Source organism: Glandiceps talaboti, chromosome 23 (genome assembly GCF_964340395.1).
Source record: "Glandiceps talaboti chromosome 23, keGlaTala1.1, whole genome shotgun sequence".
In the NCBI taxonomy this organism is placed as follows: Eukaryota; Metazoa; Hemichordata; class Enteropneusta; family Spengelidae; genus Glandiceps; species Glandiceps talaboti.
Genome location: NC_135571.1, coordinates 12792545 through 12813545, shown reverse-complemented (window position 1 = coordinate 12813545; position 21001 = coordinate 12792545). Strand labels below are relative to the sequence as shown.

Sequence of the window (21001 nt, the reverse complement as noted above, 5' to 3'; positions counted from 1 at the left end):
GTGTCGGCATTTTTGTCAATTGTTATAAATTTAAAGACGAAAAAAAAAAGTTTGATGGATGACAATTTTTTTGTCATCGTGAGCATGTGCTTCTGACAGAATCAGGTGCCCGCAGAAGTATCGCCCACACTCCGAGTTTAGCGTAAGTTCAGAAGTATGGCGTCGATGTATTATGTACACACGTACACGATCTCAAGTCAAATGATTTTCCTTCCACGTTTTGTTTTTCAAAATTCGGTGAAGGCTGTTTTATGATTGATTAAACTTGTTCTATTTCCAAAAGCCACGGTGTCATCTCTGAAAGCAGTCAATCTTAACTAAACTACATGTATTACTATTCACGTCGTATTCGTTTCTAGACTAAAAGGCAAATATAACATCACCGTGTCACATGTGCGAGTACGAGTTCACATCTACACAACCACAAGCGATGTATTTCAAAACAAATGCATGTGGTACGGTGAATACTGATCGAGCCAAGTTTGGTCTCCGTAGCGGTAAATATAATCCCAGTACAGTCTCTACGGTTAGTCGATGTCATGACTAGCTGATAGTGCCAACAAATATTGAACATTTTATGAACGGCTTAGATACATTTTAAGAGTCGCTTTCCTGAATAAAACAACCATTTTCAGATTGCATGCCGACATGGGCGACACATCAAGTAATCAAAGACACAACAACAAACAAATCCAAAGCAACTGTGTTTATTTATAGCAATCTGCGGATGGAAATCATGATTTTCCCAGGGAATGATACGTAACACACGTCAATATTACACTGAGGACCTAACTGAAACATTGAAACATTTCAATTTTGCTCACATTGTACATTTGAGTCGTCATGGACTATCGAACAGGCAATTTCAGGAACGACGGTTTGCATCATACTCATAGACCTCATGTTTGCTTGTACCGCGCCGTTCACACGTGTGAGCTCACACTGTAGGCAAACTCGCTCTAGCTCTGTCTTCTTGGGCTAATGGAATGCGTATGGTTGCCTGCAGACACAAATTTATGGTTGTCTGCAGACACAATTTTTTCTATGTAATTTTTATTGAAAATGCGTAAAATACATAAGATTTGCTGTAGTCCGGTGCGTAGTTTCAGAGGGAGTAATTCGAAACTCTAGTCCTCCAAGGTCATATTCATAATCTACCGTCACCCCGCGGCCCCGCACGTACAAGCATGACAAGAAGATATGATCACACGGAAACACTGTCCCTCCATTCTCAGCCAAGGCCTCGTAACGAAGTTTGGAACGTCTTTTACCTATTTTCGTTTTCGGCATCGTGGTAGTGTATGCCAAATATGGTAGTGAGTCTCCAAGGGTTGTCCAGCGGCAGCTAAAAGTTTTCATAACACGCTGTAGAAAGTCCTGAGCGACCGTATGCTCCGTATTGAAATCAAAGTTACGCATGCGCAATATGCATGAGTTTGTTGATGTCCCCCTAGCCTTGACACAGTTGATCGCATTACCGAAACGCTACATATTAGCAATGTAAGTGGCCATATATCAGAGTGTTAACCTGTTTTCAAGCCATATTACGATTTTTATTCATTCTAGAGGGTTCAAAGAGACAGAATCACTTACGCGTTCGCAAGTATTGTTTTTACAAGTACCGCGAAATGGTCGCGAAGTTGTCAAAAAATGGGATTTTTTTGCCTTTTTGACCATTTAGAACGTTTCTTCATTTTACTCGTTCTAGCTTATTATACATGCTAGGGAATTCGGGTTTGTTTTATTTGATAATTGAGATGAAGGACGAGAAACTGGTTAGAGGGATTTTTTGTTAGTGAAACAGGCACTCGGCAATACTTTGTTGAAAATGGGGTACGCATACAACAAAATTTGCCTTTTTGACAATTAATTTGAAGCATTTTGGATCAAAATTTCAAAATTTTGTCTAGACAGATTTTGACATGTATATTTATGATCACAACTGTAAAAAAAAAATTAAAAAAAAATCAAAATTGCCTATTACAGAGTGGAAAATATGAAAAATATGATATAATAATATACACAGGTGTCAAATTTCATCATAATTTAAACAAACTCTACTTTAATGTTTTTAATGTTATGATGAATATTAAAGGGACAAACTCAGAAAATTTGGTGTCAATATCTTTATTTTTAACAAAGTTACAACAATATTTCTACAATAAAGAATTGGATGAAAAATAGCCTATACAACAACCTTAACATTGTGAATATTTTATATCTTAGGCCAAGGTGATAGAGTTGGATCGTGTACAAAAATGGTTGAAAATGATCAGAAATTGGGATAAGTACTACCCAAGTGAAAAGGTAAGGTATAACATTCATGACTTATTTTTTTGGGGAAAAAAGAGAAATATTTTGATTAAAATGATATGAACATTATACAAAGGAAAAAGTTTTAGTGTGTTATAACTCCAAATTCAGGGGTTTCTATGTGAATTCTTGGTACCTGAATTAGAATTTGTACTGATTTTGGAGATATTATTCATAGCTCACTTCATTCAAGCAAATTCGCCAAGTTTTTTTGATAGGTTGTAATTGTAAGGTACTTTGAACATAGAGTTTGAAATCCCTATATGAAAAAAAAAAAATATTTCTGTTATTCTTTTCATGAACACATGTTAGAAATGTTTTTCAAATTGTGTTCATGTTATTCTGAATTCTGACCAATATTTTGTAAGTTGTGTAAAGTTTATAAAATGAAGACATTAAAACTTGGTCTCTGTCTGCTTTTAGCTTCAGCGGAGAGTATACAAAGGAATACCATTGTCAATTAGAGGTGATATCTGGGCAAGATTGTTAGAACTCAAGAAGGTCAAAGATGAACAAGAAGGTGTATATGAAGTAAGTAGATGTTCTGGTCAATGGAGTGCCCTTTAGCATTAAGTGTGTTTCAATACCCATGCAAAAGGCACCCTCAAATGATGGAATGTTTTATGTCCATGACCATCGTAATAGAAAAGGTGTCATGTAGTGATAAAAAGTTTCCATAATCACTCTAAAAACAGTATCCTCTACAGATGGCACATTTCATTCCATGACCATCAACATAGACAGGGTGGCCTGTAGTAATAGCTTCCATGATCACTAAAAACATTGCCCTCTAGTGATGGAGTATTTTATGTCCATGACAATCAAAATAGATAATGTGGCCTGTAGTAATAGCTTCCATGATCATTCTAAAAAATAATGCCCTTTAGTGATGGAGTGTCCCCATCATGGAAGATTTTCCTGTAGTGGTAGAAATTATTCATGACCAAAATGGTGTTCATCTAATATAATATTACGCATGCATACATTTTCCATGCATATGTACCTGTATATCTCAACTAATTTCCATCTTAAACACTGCATCGAATTTATGTGCTAAAGTGACAAATTCTAGCGAATTTTATTTTTTCGTATGTTTTTGTGATTGATGATATTCTCCTTCCAGAAAATGAAAAAGCGAGCCAGAGTGACATCTCCAGATATCCGGCAAATTGACTTAGATGTAAACAGGACATATAGAGACCACATTATGTTCAGAGATCGATATGGTGTCAAGTAAGTGGTCTTCTTTCAGTTGTGTTTTATATAACATAACATCTATAATATGTCTTCACAGCATCAGTTATAGTTAGACGTCATTCTCCTATAGTTTTCTTTGTTCAGTCAAGTGACCTAAGGGGCCTTGTAACTACAAGTCATGTGACCAGAAGAAAAAGAAAAGAACAAGTGCTACATTTAAAAGTCTACACCGAAAAACCTTTAAATTCTTCCGTTTTAATCAAAAACCTAAGTGTGCTCTATACCTCAGTGTATTTGTAAAATATCATATGTTTTCATTCAGCCAAGGAAAATATGAGTGACCTAAGGGGCCTTGTCACTACTTGTCTTTCGACTCGTAGTGACAAGGCCCCTTAGGTCACAAGTATTTCAGATTGAATGAAGAAAAACATTGGAGAATAAAAGAATTATACTTCCTCAAGCATAATTTATGAAAAATCAGGAAAAATAATAATTGTGATTTGAAAATTTTGTCTCGTATTTCGAGTACCACATTACCAGTGACATAGACATGGGTTGTCGTAACATAGAATTGCCAGGGTATATAATCCATATTATTTGTTCCAAGACGTTATCTTGGCTTGTGCATGGTATGATATAATATGTTGACTTACTTAAAAAATTTGATCGTAAAATAACATCGTGTAATTATAAATGAGATCAGAAATGTAACGATGGTTTAAAGTGATTGTTATTTCCTGATACTAATATCAGTACAGAGTTGTGACAATTACTATGTCAATTTATAAATCACATTTCCTCAGATTAGTAATTATATTTATCTTCTTAATTTTAACTCATTTTGTAATCAGACACAACCAGGAAATAGAATTACTTGTAATGTCATTATAGTCATTATTATGTGAGGAGAATTGAACACCTCTCAAAGGTTGAAATATGATCTTTTTTACCTCATTAAGTTAGACATGGGGTGAAGATATCTTAAGATTCAAACCCAACCGATAGCCTCTAGACTGTGGGGTAAAGAGATCTTCTGATTCAAACCTAACCGATAGCCTCTAGACTGTGGGGTAAAGAGATCTTCAGATTCAAACCTAACAACTAGCCTCTAGACTGTGGGGTAAAAACATCTTCAGATTCAAACCTAACAACTAGCCTCTGGACTATGGGGTAAAAACATCTTCAGATTCGAACCCAACCGATAGTCTCTAGACTGTGGGGTAAAGAGATCTTAAGATTCAAACCCGATGGATAGCATCTAGACTGTGGGGTAAAGAGATCTAACAACTAGAATCTAGACCACAGTTTATAGAATTTAGATAAAATTGATGAATTATGATTACAACTATAATATTTTAATTCAGATTTTGTCCATTGTTTCTTACAGACAACAAGCATTATTTCATGTGTTAGCGGCATACTCAATGTACAATACCGTAAGTTATCAGGGTTTTATATATATATATACCAAGCCATACACATTCTATCATTAGTTTCTCCTCCATAAGTCTTTGAAAAAGTGAAGGAGTTTTTTGTATATCAAGCCATACACATTCTATCATTAGTTTCTCATCCACAAGTCTTTGAAAAAGTTGGGTTTTTGTATATCAAGCCATACGCATGCTATCATTAGTTTCTCATCCACAAGTCTTTGAAAAAGTTCGGTTTTTGTATATCAAGCCATATGCATGCTATCATTAGTTTCTCATCCATAAGTCTTTGAAAAGTTGGGTTTTTGTAGATCAAGCCATACGCATGCTATCATTCGTTTCTCATCCACAAGTCTTTGAAAAAGTTCGGTTTTTATATATCAAGCCATACACATTCTATCATTAGTTTCTCATTATTATTATCATTGTATTTTGACTACAGGAGGTAGGGTATTGCCAAGGAATGAGTCAAATTGCTGCATTACTCTTGATGTATCTGAACGAAGAAGACGCATTCTGGGGTCTATCTCAACTATTAACAGACACAAAACATGCCATGCATGGTAAGAAAAACATATATTATCTATTACCTCTAGTAGGTTATCTCACTTACGATATATAAGCTGTGTTTTGGTGTTTTACACTGAAGAGAATACACATTCAGGAGTCATGAATATTCATTGTTCAACCATGAATAAATTATTTCTGCTGACTCCCATAATGCAATATAATGCAATAGCCCACAGCAAAGATACCCTATAAAGGCACAAGATCAACTTGATGTTTCTCTGAAATTGTAAGTAATTGTAAGTGATGTAACATCATGAAATGACTCTCCAGAACCCATAGTTTATGAAAATGTCTCTATTTCCTGGAGTGGCATTCCCCTTTACGTGAGAGAATTCATAATTGTTGTCTACATGTTTATATTTGTGTTTATTGTCACAGGATTCTTCATTCCTGGCTTTCCAAAGCTTCTGAGGTTTCAAGATCACCATGATAAAATTCTCAAGAAATTTCTACCTAAAGTTAAAAAACATTTTGTAAGTAGGAAATTTATGTTGTATTATTATGTATTTTGTTTATAGATTAAATGCTCTCTCTATTTGTAAACAAATATCAACCACTTCTACAATGATTATATTTTGTCAAATTCCTAAAAACCTTCTGAAATATGTTTATTTAGATACTAGTTGTGTGCAACTACATAACTTATAACATATAATCTAATAGTCAACATGTACAATGTACATACAGAACGTGCACTACTCACTGAGGATTCAAACACATAAAATATAATCTAGCATCTGTACTATCTCCTCCAAAACACCCCCTAGTGGTTATCCAGGCATCTGAGTTATATTTATATCTGAGTTTGATGTTCCATAATCGAGGACGCTCATGAATATGCATACAAATTAAAGTACGATGAGTTAGAACAGTTATACATGTATCTTAAAGTGGTCATATAGATGAGAATTGGGAACTTGTAATCCAGACTGAGCATGCTCAGATGCAAAGGACTATGGGATTATCTGTGGTTATCGTAATACCTAATCAGGAGCTACCGATAAAATAAACCTCCCACAATGGTCAGAGTAACTATGAATTGATTATTTGTGGTTACAAACAATGTATTAACATTATTTACAATACTAATTGATTAGTATTTATTATCACATTTCCCATGATGCAACATTCAACATGGTGGGTTTGCAAGTTTCCTATTGGGTATCTTTTACTTTAATTATAGAACAATTTTATCAGGGCCGCTAACTTAAAAAATCATTGTGAAACAACATATGCCAAGCTCTTGGTTGTAACTCAATAAATTGCAAATAATTAATAAAATGTAGAATTAATAAAATCTCTGTTATTGTATGTATAATAGCTTTTTACACATTTGTTTAGCCGTTTACAATGTATTGAGTTACAAACACAGACTTGGTCTATGTTGTTTTACATTGATGTTTCAAGTAGGTACTTCTGATAAAAAAAATTTTATAAATTAAAAATCCACTCTACTCTCAATCAAGCTACTTTAAAACATACCACTATGCTAGCTTAATATGTATCACATTTTAAATAAAATATTTCTGGTCTTTTGTTTTTTCCAGGACAAACATGATGTCTTTACGAGTCTCTATACGATGAAATGGTTCTTCCAGTGCTTTTTAGACAGGGTAAGAATAAAGCTATATTAAAATTACAACTAAATTTTACCAAGCGTCCCAGTTAGCCTGTTTTAGTGTAATCAAAATGTACCCACAGGAAGGTCTGTTTTACCCTCTACAACTTACAACCCATGAAAACACATTGGTGCATTTCCTTGCTTGTAGTAAGCAGGAATGGAACAAGGTTCATGCAAAGACACACAACATAATTAATGTAACTTATCAAAGTATAAACACCACATCAGCCCTGGATCCCATAACTCTGTTTACTGATAGAACACTACACATTATAAGGATGGAGTCTGACAGTTACTGTTACATTATAACTTATCAAAGTATAAAAACCACATCAGCCCCAGATCCTATAACTCTGTTTACTGATAGAACACTACACATTATAATGATGGAGTCTGACAGTTACTGTTACATTATAACTTATCAAAGTATAAACACCACATCAGCCCCAGATCCCATAACTCTGTTTACTGATAGAACACTACACATTATAATGATGGAGTCTGACAGTTACTGTTACATTATAACTTATCAAAGTATAAACACCACATCATCCCCAGATCCCATAACTCTGTTTACTGATAGAACACTACACATTATAATGATGGAGTCTGACAGTTACTGTTACATTATAACTTATCAAAGTATAAACACCACATCAGCCCCAGATCCCATAACTCTGTTTACTGATAGAACACTACACATTATAATGATGGAGTCTGACAGTTACTGTTACATTATAACTTATCAAAGTATAAACACCACATGAGCCACGGATCCCATAACTCTGTTTACTGATAGAACACTACACATTATAATGATGGAGTCTGGCAGTTTACTGTTACATTATAACTTATCAAAGTATAAACACCACATCAGCCCTGGATCCCGTAACTCTGTTTACTGATAGAACACTACACATTATAATGATGGAGTCTGACAGTTACTGTTACATTATAACTTATCAAAGTATAAACACCACATGAGCCACGGATCCCATAACTCTGTTTACTGATAGAACACTACACATTATAATGATGGAGTCTGACAGTTACTGTTACATTATAACTTATCAAAGTATAAACACCACAATGGGCCCCGGATCCCATAGCTCTGTTTACTGATAGAACACTACACATTATAATGATGGAGTCTGACAGTTTACTGTTACATTATAACTTATCAAAGTATAAACACCACATCAGTCCCAGATCCCATAACTCTGTTTACTGATAGCATACTACACATTATAATGATGGAGTCTGACAGTTTACTGTTACATTATAACTTCCACAGATATAAACAAACTGATAAAAGTATTCAGTAAACCTACATCGGAGACATCCACAGTTATTTTTGTATCAGTTTTGTTGTTTTATCTATTTTTGTCCTTATGTGAAGTCTTTCCTTAGCTTACTTCACTTCATTCAAGCAAATGCACCGGTATTTTTTCATGTGTTGTATCTGTAAACAACACATATAATTACGCAGAGAAGTTTCAATATTTTAAATTGTGGTGTTCGAGTGTTTTCTATTTGAATAAGTCAAAGGAAAATAACAGATGAGAAGATTGAAAAGATATCCATTAATACAATATCTACTAATTAATATTGAAATAACTTTGTGACAGGTGCCATTTGTATTAGCATTGCGTCTTTGGGATATCTACATGTTGGAAGGCCAGAAGATACTCACAGCCATGTCTTACTCAATTCTTAAGTTACATAGACGTAAGTACCGTACTTTATACAGCCATGTCTTACTCAATTCTTAAGTTACATAGACGTAAGTACCGTACTTTATACAGCCATGTCTTACTCAATTCTTAAGTTACATAGACGTAAGTACCTTACTTTATACAGCCATGTCTTACTCAATTCTTAAGTTACATAGACGTAAGTACCGTACTTTATACAGCCATGTCTTACTCAATTCTTAAGTTACATAGACGTAAGTACCTTACTTTATACAGCCATGTCTTACTCAATTCTTAAGTTACATAGACGTAAGTAGCGTACTTTATACAGCCATGTCTTACTCAATTCTTAAGTTACATAGACGTAAGTACCGTACTTTATACAGCCATGTCTTACTCAATTCTTAAGTTACATAGACGTAAGTACCGTACTTTATACAGCCATGTCTTACTCAATTCTTAAGTTACATAGACGTAAGTACCGTACTTTATACAGCCATGTCTTACTCAATTCTTAAGTTACATAGACGTAAGTACCGTACTTTATACGGCCATGTCTTACTCAATTCTTAAGTTACATAGACGTAAGTACCGTACTTTATACGGCCATGTCTTACTCAATTCTTAAGTTACATAGACGTAAGTACCTTACTTTATACAGCCATGTCTTACTCAATTCTTAAGTTACATAGACGTAAGTACCGTACTTTATACAGCCATGTCTTACTCAATTCTTAAGTTACATAGACGTAAGTACCGTACTTTATACAGCCATGTCTTACTCAATTCTTAAGTTACATAGACGTAAGTACCGTACTTTATACAGCCATGTCTTACTCAAATCTTTAAGTTACATAGACGTAAGTATCGTACTTTATACAGCCATGTCTTACTCAATTCTTAAGTTACATAGACGTAAGTACCGTACTTTATACAGCCATGTCTTACTCATTTCTTAAGTTACATAGACGTAAGTACCGTACTTTATACAGCCATGTCTTACTCAATTCTTAAGTTACATAGACGTAAGTACTGTACTTTATACAGCCATGTCTTACTCAATTCTTAAGTTACATAGACGTAAGTACCGTACTTTATACAGCCATGTCTTACTCAATTCTTAAGTTACATAGACGTAAGTACCGTACTTTATACAGCCATGTCTTACTCAATTCTTAAGTTACATAGACGTAAGTATCGTACTTTATACAGCCATGTCTTACTCAATTCTTAAGTTACATAGACGTAAGTATCGTACTTTATACAGCCATGTCTTACTCAATTCTTAAGTTACATAGACGTAAGTATCGTACTTTATACAGCCATGTCTTACTCAATTCTTAAGTTACATAGACGTAAGTACCGTACTTTATACAGCCATGTCTTACTCAATTCTTAAGTTACATAGACGTAAGTACCGTACTTTATACCGCCATGTCTAATACTCAATTCTTTAGTTACATAGACGTAAGTACCGTACTTTATACAGCCATGTCTTACTCAATTCTTAAGTTACATAGACGTAAGTATCGTACTTTATACAGCCATGTCTTACTCAATTCTTAAGTTACATAGACGTAAGTATCGTACTTTATACAGCCATGTCTTACTCAATTCTTAAGTTACATAGACGTAAGTATCGTACTTTATACAGCCATGTCTTACTCAATTCTTAAGTTACATAGACGTAAGTATCGTACTTTATACAGCCATGTCTTACTTAATTCTTAAGTTACATAGACGTAAGTACCGTACTTTATACAGCCATGTCTTACTCAATTCTAAAGTTACATAGACGTAAGTACCGTACTTTATACAGCCATGTCTTACTCAATTCTTAAGTTACATAGACGTAAGTACCGTACTTTATACAGCCATGTCTTACTCAATTCTTAAGTTACATAGACGTAAGTACCGTACTTTATACAGCCATGTCTTACTCAATTCTTAAGTTACATAGACGTAAGTACCGTACTTTATACAGCCATGTCTTACTCAATTCTTGAAGTACCATTTACACAGAGACAAAAAACAACACGAAAAGGCAATGATTGAAAACACTGCCAAAAATGAATCTTTGTCGTTCAAAAATTTTTTGTGTTTTTATTTAAAAACGGCGTCATGCTAATGGGGTCTCAATTTGTGTACTATGTAGTTTAGTTCCTACCCGGTATCGTTACCATTAAACGTGTACTCACAGTATAGTCAAAGTCGTTACTCTAGAAGTCCTGAGATGCATGAGATGCAATTTAAAATTCATCCACAGCCACCCACACAGTCATTAACATCATGTCTTTGTTAATCAATCACAAAACTCTAACCAATAACACAGTCAACCATAAAGTTAGTGTTTATTGGGGCAGTTATGTAATGTCCACATACCGGTATATTTGTCAGCTCAGGATGCTACTTATACACTGTTTACGTCACTATAGCAGCTGGGGTTCACTGATTGGGTGAACAACTTTTTGTCCTGATTCAGTGACTTTGACCAGACTGTGTTTTAGAAACCACAGTTGGTATCCAGACTATGTACTGTGCTACTTTCTACAGGGAATAATGGAGCCTCATTTTGTGTTTTCTCCTTTTCTACAGGGGCTATCTTAAAGAGGAATATGGAGGAGACAATCTGGTATCTCCAAGAAGACCTGGCCAAAGACTTCATGTACAAAGACGACGATGCTATTGATGCCTTACAGGAAAATATTGCTGAGTTGAGACGAGCAAAATTGATTGTACCACCAATGCCTAAAGGCAACAGTGAAATACCACAACTGCCATTTGGATTTCTACGACCACCGAGCTATTATCAAATGAGTGGAATACGTAAACCATTAACTGAGAATGAGCGTGGACAGATTTCACGAATTGACAGTATGCATCAAGAAAACAGTAGACTCTCTCAGGCTGAAAGTGCATCAGATATGTCTGTTGCTCAGTCAAACAATTCCACTTATACAGGTTTCTCTAATACGACAGACGGGAAATCTTGGAGGTCTCCGAATGGCGGGCGTTCACGTCAGACCAGTGTTACGAGTATGAGCACGGTTGGGACCATAGAGAGTCGTAATAATGACCCCTTTAGTAGACGGGCATTAAATAGAGAGTCACCTGATGACTTTGAAAAGTCGCCAACGTCGCTACCCATGCAACACGCACCTGCAGAACGTCCTACGAGTTTTCCATCAGGAAGTGGGTCAAGACCGACATCACCAATGGACGAATCAAAACGCTACTCACATTATTCAAGCGGGTCGGCCTATGATAATATGGAAGATACCTATGAACAATCCATGGAAGATTCCTTAGAGAGTCTAGGAACACAAGGCAGCCATTACAACCCTCAGGGGAATTACGTTTCGTATTCGGCCGCGCAGTTGAATACAAATTCGGAACAGTCGTTCATAAATGGTTACGAAGACAAGGCAAATAATGGGGGACACTCTCACAGTGTGAACATTGAGGTTGAGGTCAGAGCAAGGTCAAAGAGCCCTGCCAATGAAGCCCCACCCCCACCTAAAAGTTCTGGAAAACGGAAAGCCCCCAAGAAAGGTAAATCTCGCAGCAGTCCTGTCAAACAACCAACCAGAGAAATGGCAAACACACCTGATCCATACATGCAGAACGGTGAATTAGAAGGGAGTCCACGTGAACATTACTACCGTGGCCAACCAGTCGGCCAGTCTAGATCAATACAGAAAACATTGGTGTGACAAAAATAACTAGAGGGTAACATGGATATCGCAACTTTTTATGTTACTGTATTATGCGTAAAAGGGTGATGTCATCACTAAGGTATGATGATGTAATCACTTTTGTGGTGATGTCACAGATTTGATGTGATCTGATATGCATGTTCCAGTGATGTCATTACTTGCATTGTGGTGATGTCACAGATTTGATGTGATCTGTTTGTTATGCATGTTGTTCCAATGATGTCATCTATGGTACTGTGATAAATATTGCATGATGATGTCACAAAGTTCTGATGATGTCATATGAGTGACATCACCACAATGGAGGTTTAGCTGTCACATGTTTGATGTGACCATGTGATGACATCATCACAATAGTATGATGATGTCATCACAACTATCTTTGATAATGTCAAGTTTGATGTAAACTTATAAGCAGAAATTAGTAATGTCATAACCATGGCAACAGATTTAGATGAATTTTATCATTAACAGACAATTCATTTTCAGTGCATGTACAGATTTTGTATAAAACACATTCACCATGTTGATGTTTACAGATACTTACAATACTTAAAAATGATGTCATCAATATGCGTTGATACATCACTAGTTTGCGTGCTGATGTCACCACATAGTTTAAGAAATGTTGAGGCTGATGACATCACAAATAGGTGTCCATTTTTAAATAACGCAAACACACCCAGTTTAATGACGATGTCACCATGTTTTTGGTGACATCATCAGGTTGTGTGTAGATGTCACCATATTATGTACACAAGATTTGATGACAATAGTCTGCACATATTGATGATGAAATTACTAGTTGTAAATAACTGCTGTTTTGATAATCTTACAGTTAAAGACACTTCTTAAGACAAATCTTCAACTTCTTTGGTGAGGGGAAATAGTATTCTACATTCAGAAAAAAAGGTTTATAATATTATTTTCATTTTTTTTTTTAGAGCAGAACAACTTCATTTATATAACATTTTGTTCTGGTATTTATTCCTGTTTGTTTACCAGGTTCATATTATTTGTTTGATTCTTATAAATGATTCTAAATGCTTCCACTTCACTTTGAATTTACAGTATGAAAGGGCAATATATATAATAGTCTTATTTTTCATATTTTTTTCCCCAAAGAGTGATTATTTCTGTTGTTTGTTTGTTCTGAAACTTGTTGATTCATAACTCCAATAGATCTAACGCATCAAATGTACATGTCAAAATTTATTCCCAAAACTATCTGTATATAAAACTCTACAGTGTCATTTAATTAACTGATATTGGACAGAGAAAATGTTTTTTAAGCCGTGTGTATGTCTCTGTCTGTCACTCACTCTGTCTGTCTCTCTGTCTATCACTCACTCTGTCTGCCTGTCTCTTTGTCTGTCACTCACGCTTTCTCGCTGTCTTTGTCACTTTGTCAGCTTACTTGTCTGTCTGTCTCTCTATCACTCTGTCTGTCTCTCTGTCTCTCTGTCACTCTGTCTCTCTGTCTCTTTGTCACTGTCTCTCTGTCTGTCTCTTTGTCACTGTCTCTGTCTGTCTGTCTGCTAACTTGTCTCATTGGTAAACAGTTGTTGACCAAACTCAAACATGTCTAGCATTTGACAACACTGAGAATGTTATGCATATAGTACCTAACTAGACTGTAACGTACGTTATGTCACGCTACCCTCATTGGCCTACTTTACATGAAAGAGGTTGACCAATGTGTGAGGGCACCCTATCACAGCGTACCGTACAGACTATATACAATTATGCACATGTCAATTCAAGTAATCTTTTTGTATAACAAATTAACAGTTAGTCAAAGTTTTAGCTTTCATTGAAGGCAGCTAATGTTGTACGTTGTGTATCGTAGATATACCAAGAGAGTCTGGCTTGCCTCAAACTCCAAGAGAGTCTGGCTTGCCTCAAACTCCAAGAGATGCCATCTGATTAGTTGTGGTGGTTGGGGTGGTGGTTAGGGTTGTGGTGGTGTTGCCGGTAGCAACTCTTTGTCACTCCTTGAATCAGTAAGTTTTAGTGACAAAAACAATACAAAAAATCACTATTTAAACCAAAAAAATATGAAAAATGAAATTGTTTTCTTTTGATTTGTTTACAGTTAATTAACAAAAATGTATATTCCTAAAGTTTACGTATAAATGAAGTTGTGTTTCTAAGGGTTATCTTTTACTGAAGTGGTTTCATTTTAATTTCATAACAGTTATTCACAATTCAACCCTGTCAACCCCTATTTTGTAATGTTGTTACCCAGAAAACAATAAGGAGGAGCCAAAATACAACAAGTGGGGGGGGGGACACCAGGATTTTAATTTACATATTCAGAGCTAGCATGACTGAAAACCAATTGTAGCAATACTTTTTCCACCAATCAGTAATTTGAGACTTGATTGGCTGTACAGTTTTGCATATATTATGACATTTTCTATTAACTAACCAATCATGGGAGAGGAAACAGATACCACCTTTGATTGGCTGTAAAATTTGCATGTAACATTGCAAGCTTTCATTGGTTGATGCATGGATTGATAAAATACCTTGTGCTGCATATACACATTATCACAACTTTTTTAAAAATATATTTAAAAAACTGAAAATAAAAAATGCACATGATTTAAAGGATGTAATATATCCAATAGTTGTATTCGGGTGCTGTAGTGGGAACAGGAAGTATATTAATCATTTGTTCTATATTTTTTTGTTTTTCTACAAACAGTAGAAGTTTTCAAGTGTGATATTATTCTAAGATACCTATGATAATTCACTGACATCTTTTCAATTCAAATCTCCCCTAACTCCAAATAGAATGGACCAGATTCTCACTCACAACAATGTTATAACAGAACATACCAATCACACAAAGGGTAGGTGTGTTTATTGAGGAGGGACTGTTCAAATGTCTATTGTCAGAATTGTCACGAATCTTGGGTTGATCTTCATAATTTTAATTTATTCTGATTTTTGTATCAATTTTAGTAACAAAATTTGAAAAATGAAATATAACAGCTATGACAATGATAATTCATCTGTTATGAAGTCTGGTGATTTTCTTTTCAATTGTACCTGTGTAGGATTCATTGTCAAATACATACACTTACTGTAATACACAACCATTGAACTCAGTAGCTCATTTAGAAATATGCTGATTAGAGCTGAGATGTAGGTCCTCAAAATGGAAAAAATACCTTGTGAATTCACTAAGATTTGGATATTAAACAAAATACAAGGAAATGGTTTTCATTCACTTTCACTTTATGTACAGAGTTGACATCCATCAGAACTTAGGAAGAAGTGATATGTAGGCCTTGGTAGACAATGTCAGCTAAACCTATTGTGTATTAGACCATTCAAAAGCCAGTTAGAACAAAAAATATAGAATGTGTACTCTAAAGGTTGTCACTACTCGTCTATCAACTCGTAGTGACAAAGACCCCTCAGGTCACTCTTTTTTTTTTCCTTAGCTGAATGAAGGAAAATATATGGAATGACATGTAATTGTCGAGTGCTTGTTTTGTTAAAATAAGTCAATAACAATAGAAACTTGTTGATTAGAAGTTGTCAAACATGACCTATACCTCATTTCTATCTACGTTCTGATTAATATTAGCTTTGTATTGATAAGTGAAAGTGAGTGAATCAACACATTTTGTCTCATTTGATATCCAAGGTTAAATGGTATTTCTGACACAATTGATAGCAGGGTAGTAGCAAGCTTTTCGTCAATTTAAGATTAGAACTCACCAGACCAGATTGTTATAATTTGTATCTTGCACATTTTCAAGTCATTAGTCTTCTTTCTCTGAAAATATTTACTTTATGCATAACTTTTAAAGCTGTAAACAAACGTAAACAGCAGGCCTGTTTACACACAATCCTGTGATGTCATCATTTTATGTGACAAAGTGTGCTCGAAAATGATGATGTAACAGCAAAGGTCTATTTCATGGCATGTAATAATTTTTGTGGTAGAGATTATTATTAGCACACAATCTGTGATGTCATCATTTTATGTGACAAAGTGTGCTCGCAAAATGATGATGTAACAGCAAAGGTGTATTTCATGACATGTAACAATTCTTGTTGTAGGGATTATTATTAGCACACAATCCTGTGATGTCATCATTTTATGTGACAAAGTGTACCCACTAAGTGATGATGTAACAGCAAAGTCTTATTCTAGAGATTATTAAGAAATCTGCATGATTTATTTCTCAACACAATCTTTGTGTATCAATATCAATGCAAATATAAATTACACTTGTGCACAGATTGAAACAAAATGTTCATAAACAGCGCCACCTAGTGTTAAAGTGTTGCAGTTTAGCCTGATTGTCTTAGATTGTATTTTAAAGGAAAAGTCCAGTCAGAGAATTATTTCTGTGTTAAATACACTTATCTTGATTATTTTTATCAATTTAAATATGACTTTGAATGATAAAATAGCAACTTGGTAACCTATTCAACTTTGGAATCTTGTAAAGAAACCCTACTGCACTGGATTTGTGTTTTGTCATTGTTTGGGATTTCCTGCAAGGAATTGTGGGAAATGCTTGCAGGAAATGACATCATAATTGCCACCAGGAACAAGCTTTCTATAGCAAGGTTTGGAGAGATTTCAAGACTTTGATCACTTCTAACATTTTCAGACTCAAAACTGATTCATAACTATTGTATAAAAAAAAGCAACAATACTAATGTTGCACTCTAGATCTGCATATTTGAAATGTTTCACAGGGGAGGGGGGGGGGTGTAGATACACAGAATAGTCAGATGGTAACCATAGTAACAACTTTACCCAGAATTGATTTTAATGAAAGTGCCTAAGAGCTCGTATCAATGATCCTTATAAAACTTTTCCAAATGATTGTAATTGTTCAAAGCAAGGCAAGTCTTTTATCAAGTAAGTTAGAACATTCTCATGGATTGGCTGATATACAGTCTTTTAGGAAGACATTACTAATATCTAGCCAATCGGTTGGAGTCTTACAAATGCTTTAGGAAAAATAGTTTTGACAAAGAGGACAACATGAACCTAAATGTGCAGCTTATTTACTTGATACTTGAAGTCAAATCTTTTATTTGTGAATTTCAGTTTTCTGTGAAATGTGTAAGTTTATGCTAGAACACGTACAAACTCATCCTGTGCCCCCTTTAATGTGAAATATCAACGATAGCCAGTACATTGCGAGGGTGAGCCTAAGCTTGGATCTTGCATCAGACAGGGTTGTCATTTATTTTTTTCTCATTTCATTGATTTTTACTATCAACAGTTTATGATCTTTCCTTTGAAAAAGCTTATGTTACCATGGAAACAAGTTACACGGCTCATAAAATACCAGGATGTATGACCTCTAACCTCTGAAGATTTCCAATAGTATACTCTCATTGTATGTTATTTGATATTGCAATTTTATTTTGAGTAGAATTATCCACACATGCTTGATTTATAATCTTGGTATCTATATCTTGTTATCTAGCATATTACCATGCAGCTAAGGAACGATCACACAATCTTGCACAAGCTCAATATGCAAACTTCATTCATTTAGGACAAAACCCCCTCCCCCTCCCCCTAAATGAAGGTTCACAAGTTTGCCATCGACACATTCATATATGATGTAAACTGTGATGAAAATTGTAGCGGTCACATCACTACAATAATGCAGTGCGAAAACATGGTAAACTCATACTAAGAACTGGAAACCCAGCACTGTATAACACATTAGAAGTAAATTTTAATCAACTTATCAACATCTAAGTAGTAAATATAGAACCTGTTATCATTGATGGTGTGAAAGTTTTCAAAATTTGGTTAGAAGTGCGAAAATGAAGTTCAGCAGTCGCATTGATGCCAGACCCCTTCTCCTCCCTAAACGAACAAAGTTTGCTTTTTGAGCTTGTGTGACATTGTGTGATCGTCCGTAAGGAGTAGAGTAGAATGGTATAGGCTTATTTATAAAAGGGATTGTGTCAATGATATTTGGATGACATTTTATCAGAATTTATTGGCCAAATTTTATACTCATTGAATAAAAAAATTATTTAAAAAAACAATGATGTGATCCTTACATATTTAACGTATCTGTCTTTGGAGATTTGAAATATTACATGTTCTGGAACACAAAATGGCTACCAAGGCAAATTGTATATCATCGCGTCAGTGGAGTAAGGTCATATGTGCCTATACAATTGCATAGCAGATATAACCTTACTGCACTGATGCGATGATATATATTACTACAACTAAAAACAGCAATGATATTGTAGTTGTCCTGGCAACAGTCCCTTTACTTGGTCCTGAGGTTTTGCAAAAAGTGAAAAATTTGTTTTGAGCTTCCAGTTATAATTGTGTAATTTTGGGAAGCGCTGAAAATTGGTGATTAAGGATTGAAGAGCGCCCTCAATGTGACATTCTTGTTAACCTTGTCATACTGATCAGTTACGTGTTTGATACACATCAGTGTTGACACATAAATCAAAGGCAATTTTTTTTCTACAGAGCAAAAGGGGTTGATTAATATGACTGCAAGGGTGTCTGTCATGGTGTACCTTACAGACAAAAAGCAAAGCAAAACCATTTGATGGTGAGAGTATACGTAACATACACGGTAATGACTGTAGCTAACACAATAGGGAACTTGCACACCCACCATGTTGAATATTGCATCATGGGAAATGTAATAATAAACACTAATCAATTAGTATTGTAAACAATATTGTTACATTGTTTGTAACCACAAATAATCAATTCATAGTTACCCTAACCATTGTGGGATGTTTATTTCATCGGTAGCTCCAGATTAGGTAATACGATAACCACAGAAAATCCCATAGTCCTTTGCGTCTGAGCATGCTCAGTCTGGATTGCAAGTTCCCTATTACACTGTGAGGCACCCTAATGCCTTGAGGTAGAATGCTCCGTAAAATTTCTGTAAAAGTCAAATTTCTTCAAACTTTGCCATATGAAAGCTTATTCCTGGTTCTTTGAAAATAATAAATGAAATTAAGGTGTTCACCTTCTTGTTTTCCAGGAAATCAACAATCTGTTATTTCACTATAGAATTAATACGGTATTTGGCAGCCATATTGGATTCTGAAATGACTAAATTTTTGTATCATTTTGACCCCAAATTGTAACATTTGTACAGTGACCCTACATTGAGAATGGGGTAGTGTTTTCTTGAGCAAAAATGCCAGCAGCAGTTAAAAGAGTTTATTTTCTAGCCTTAAAGTGACCATATGGATGAGGATTAGGCATTTATTTTGGATTTTTAATTTATAAAACAATTCATGGCGTCCTACTTGAAAAACCAATGTGAAACAACATAGACAAAGTTTGTGTTTGTACTTAAGACAGCAAAAAGCTAAAAAAAAATATATGTAAAAAAGTTTGTTGTTGTACATACAATAACAAACATTTTACACATTTATTATGTATTATGATATTGCAATTTACTGAGTTACAAATGAGGACTTAGCATATGTTGTTTCACATTGATTTTACAAGTTGGAAGTCATGATAAAATGGTTTCATTACTTAAAAATCCAAAATAAATACCCAATCCACATCCATATGACCACTTTAAGGCATTAGTGTCACAACCCACCAAATGACAGTGTGTGTCTTAAAACTACTGAAAATAAACCTTGTACAAACTGCCCGGCTTTCTTTTCATTACATTTATATAAAAAAAATGTTTAAAAAAAACTGCCAATTTTATCATTGTGATATGATTCAAATAAGAAAAAGACTTGCCTTGTCATCAAGATTATATTTTCAAAAGTTGCCTAAAAAGTACAAAAAATTTGAAATGTTATTTACTCAATCTAATTGTTTGACAAAGCTTAAAAGGAAAGATAGACGAGTAGCTAAAGATAAGATGATGTCAAAAAAAGGGTAAGAAAAATAAATTAAATAGACATTAATGTGATTTGGTTTGGAGCTAATACTAGCATACAACACATGTACATTGGCAGAGAGTAGAAACTGATCAAGACACAAGACTGTATTGGCAATAATTTTGAATGTATTTTATTTTTCTTTATACTGTCACTTTTGTTGTTTTTTCTGTTCAGAATTGTACATGCTAGATAGAAATGAGAGAGATTGATGTAGAAGTTTTGTGGTTACTATATACTCAGTAGAGGTACTTAAATTCTGTAAGATTGGAGACCTCCATGTAATTATTAAGATTGCAAAAAAGAAAAATATCTCTTCCGTTAAATGTCTTGTGTGATTTATTGAATTATTGAATGTATGTTGTAATCATGTCCTACTTTAGAAGGTGATTCACTCAATGGTATCTGGCTGATATATGTATGTGAAACTGCTTTGTGTGTGTGTGTGTGTGTGTGTGTGTGTGTGTGTGTGTGTGTGTGTGTGTGTGTGTGTGTGTGTATATATATGTATATATACACACACACATTCATACATACATACATACATACATACATACATACATACAT

General features: G+C 34.6%; 1 protein-coding gene across 1 annotated transcript in view; it reads left to right on the top strand.

Annotated features, from left to right (window-relative positions):
* Nucleotides 1–20701, top strand: part of LOC144453051 (USP6 N-terminal-like protein) — a 50461-nt gene extending 29760 nt beyond the window's left edge. The window contains exons 5-13 of the mRNA XM_078144325.1: nucleotides 2227–2307; nucleotides 2737–2844; nucleotides 3437–3546; nucleotides 4898–4946; nucleotides 5383–5503; nucleotides 5889–5983; nucleotides 7058–7123; nucleotides 8760–8859; nucleotides 11421–20701. Of these exons, the coding sequence (XP_078000451.1) occupies nucleotides 2227–2307; nucleotides 2737–2844; nucleotides 3437–3546; nucleotides 4898–4946; nucleotides 5383–5503; nucleotides 5889–5983; nucleotides 7058–7123; nucleotides 8760–8859; nucleotides 11421–12538 (1848 nt within the window). The 3' untranslated portion in view covers nucleotides 12539–20701. The remainder of the gene's footprint in view (nucleotides 1–2226; nucleotides 2308–2736; nucleotides 2845–3436; nucleotides 3547–4897; nucleotides 4947–5382; nucleotides 5504–5888; nucleotides 5984–7057; nucleotides 7124–8759; nucleotides 8860–11420) is intronic.
* The last annotated feature ends 300 nt before the right edge of the window (nucleotides 20702–21001 follow it).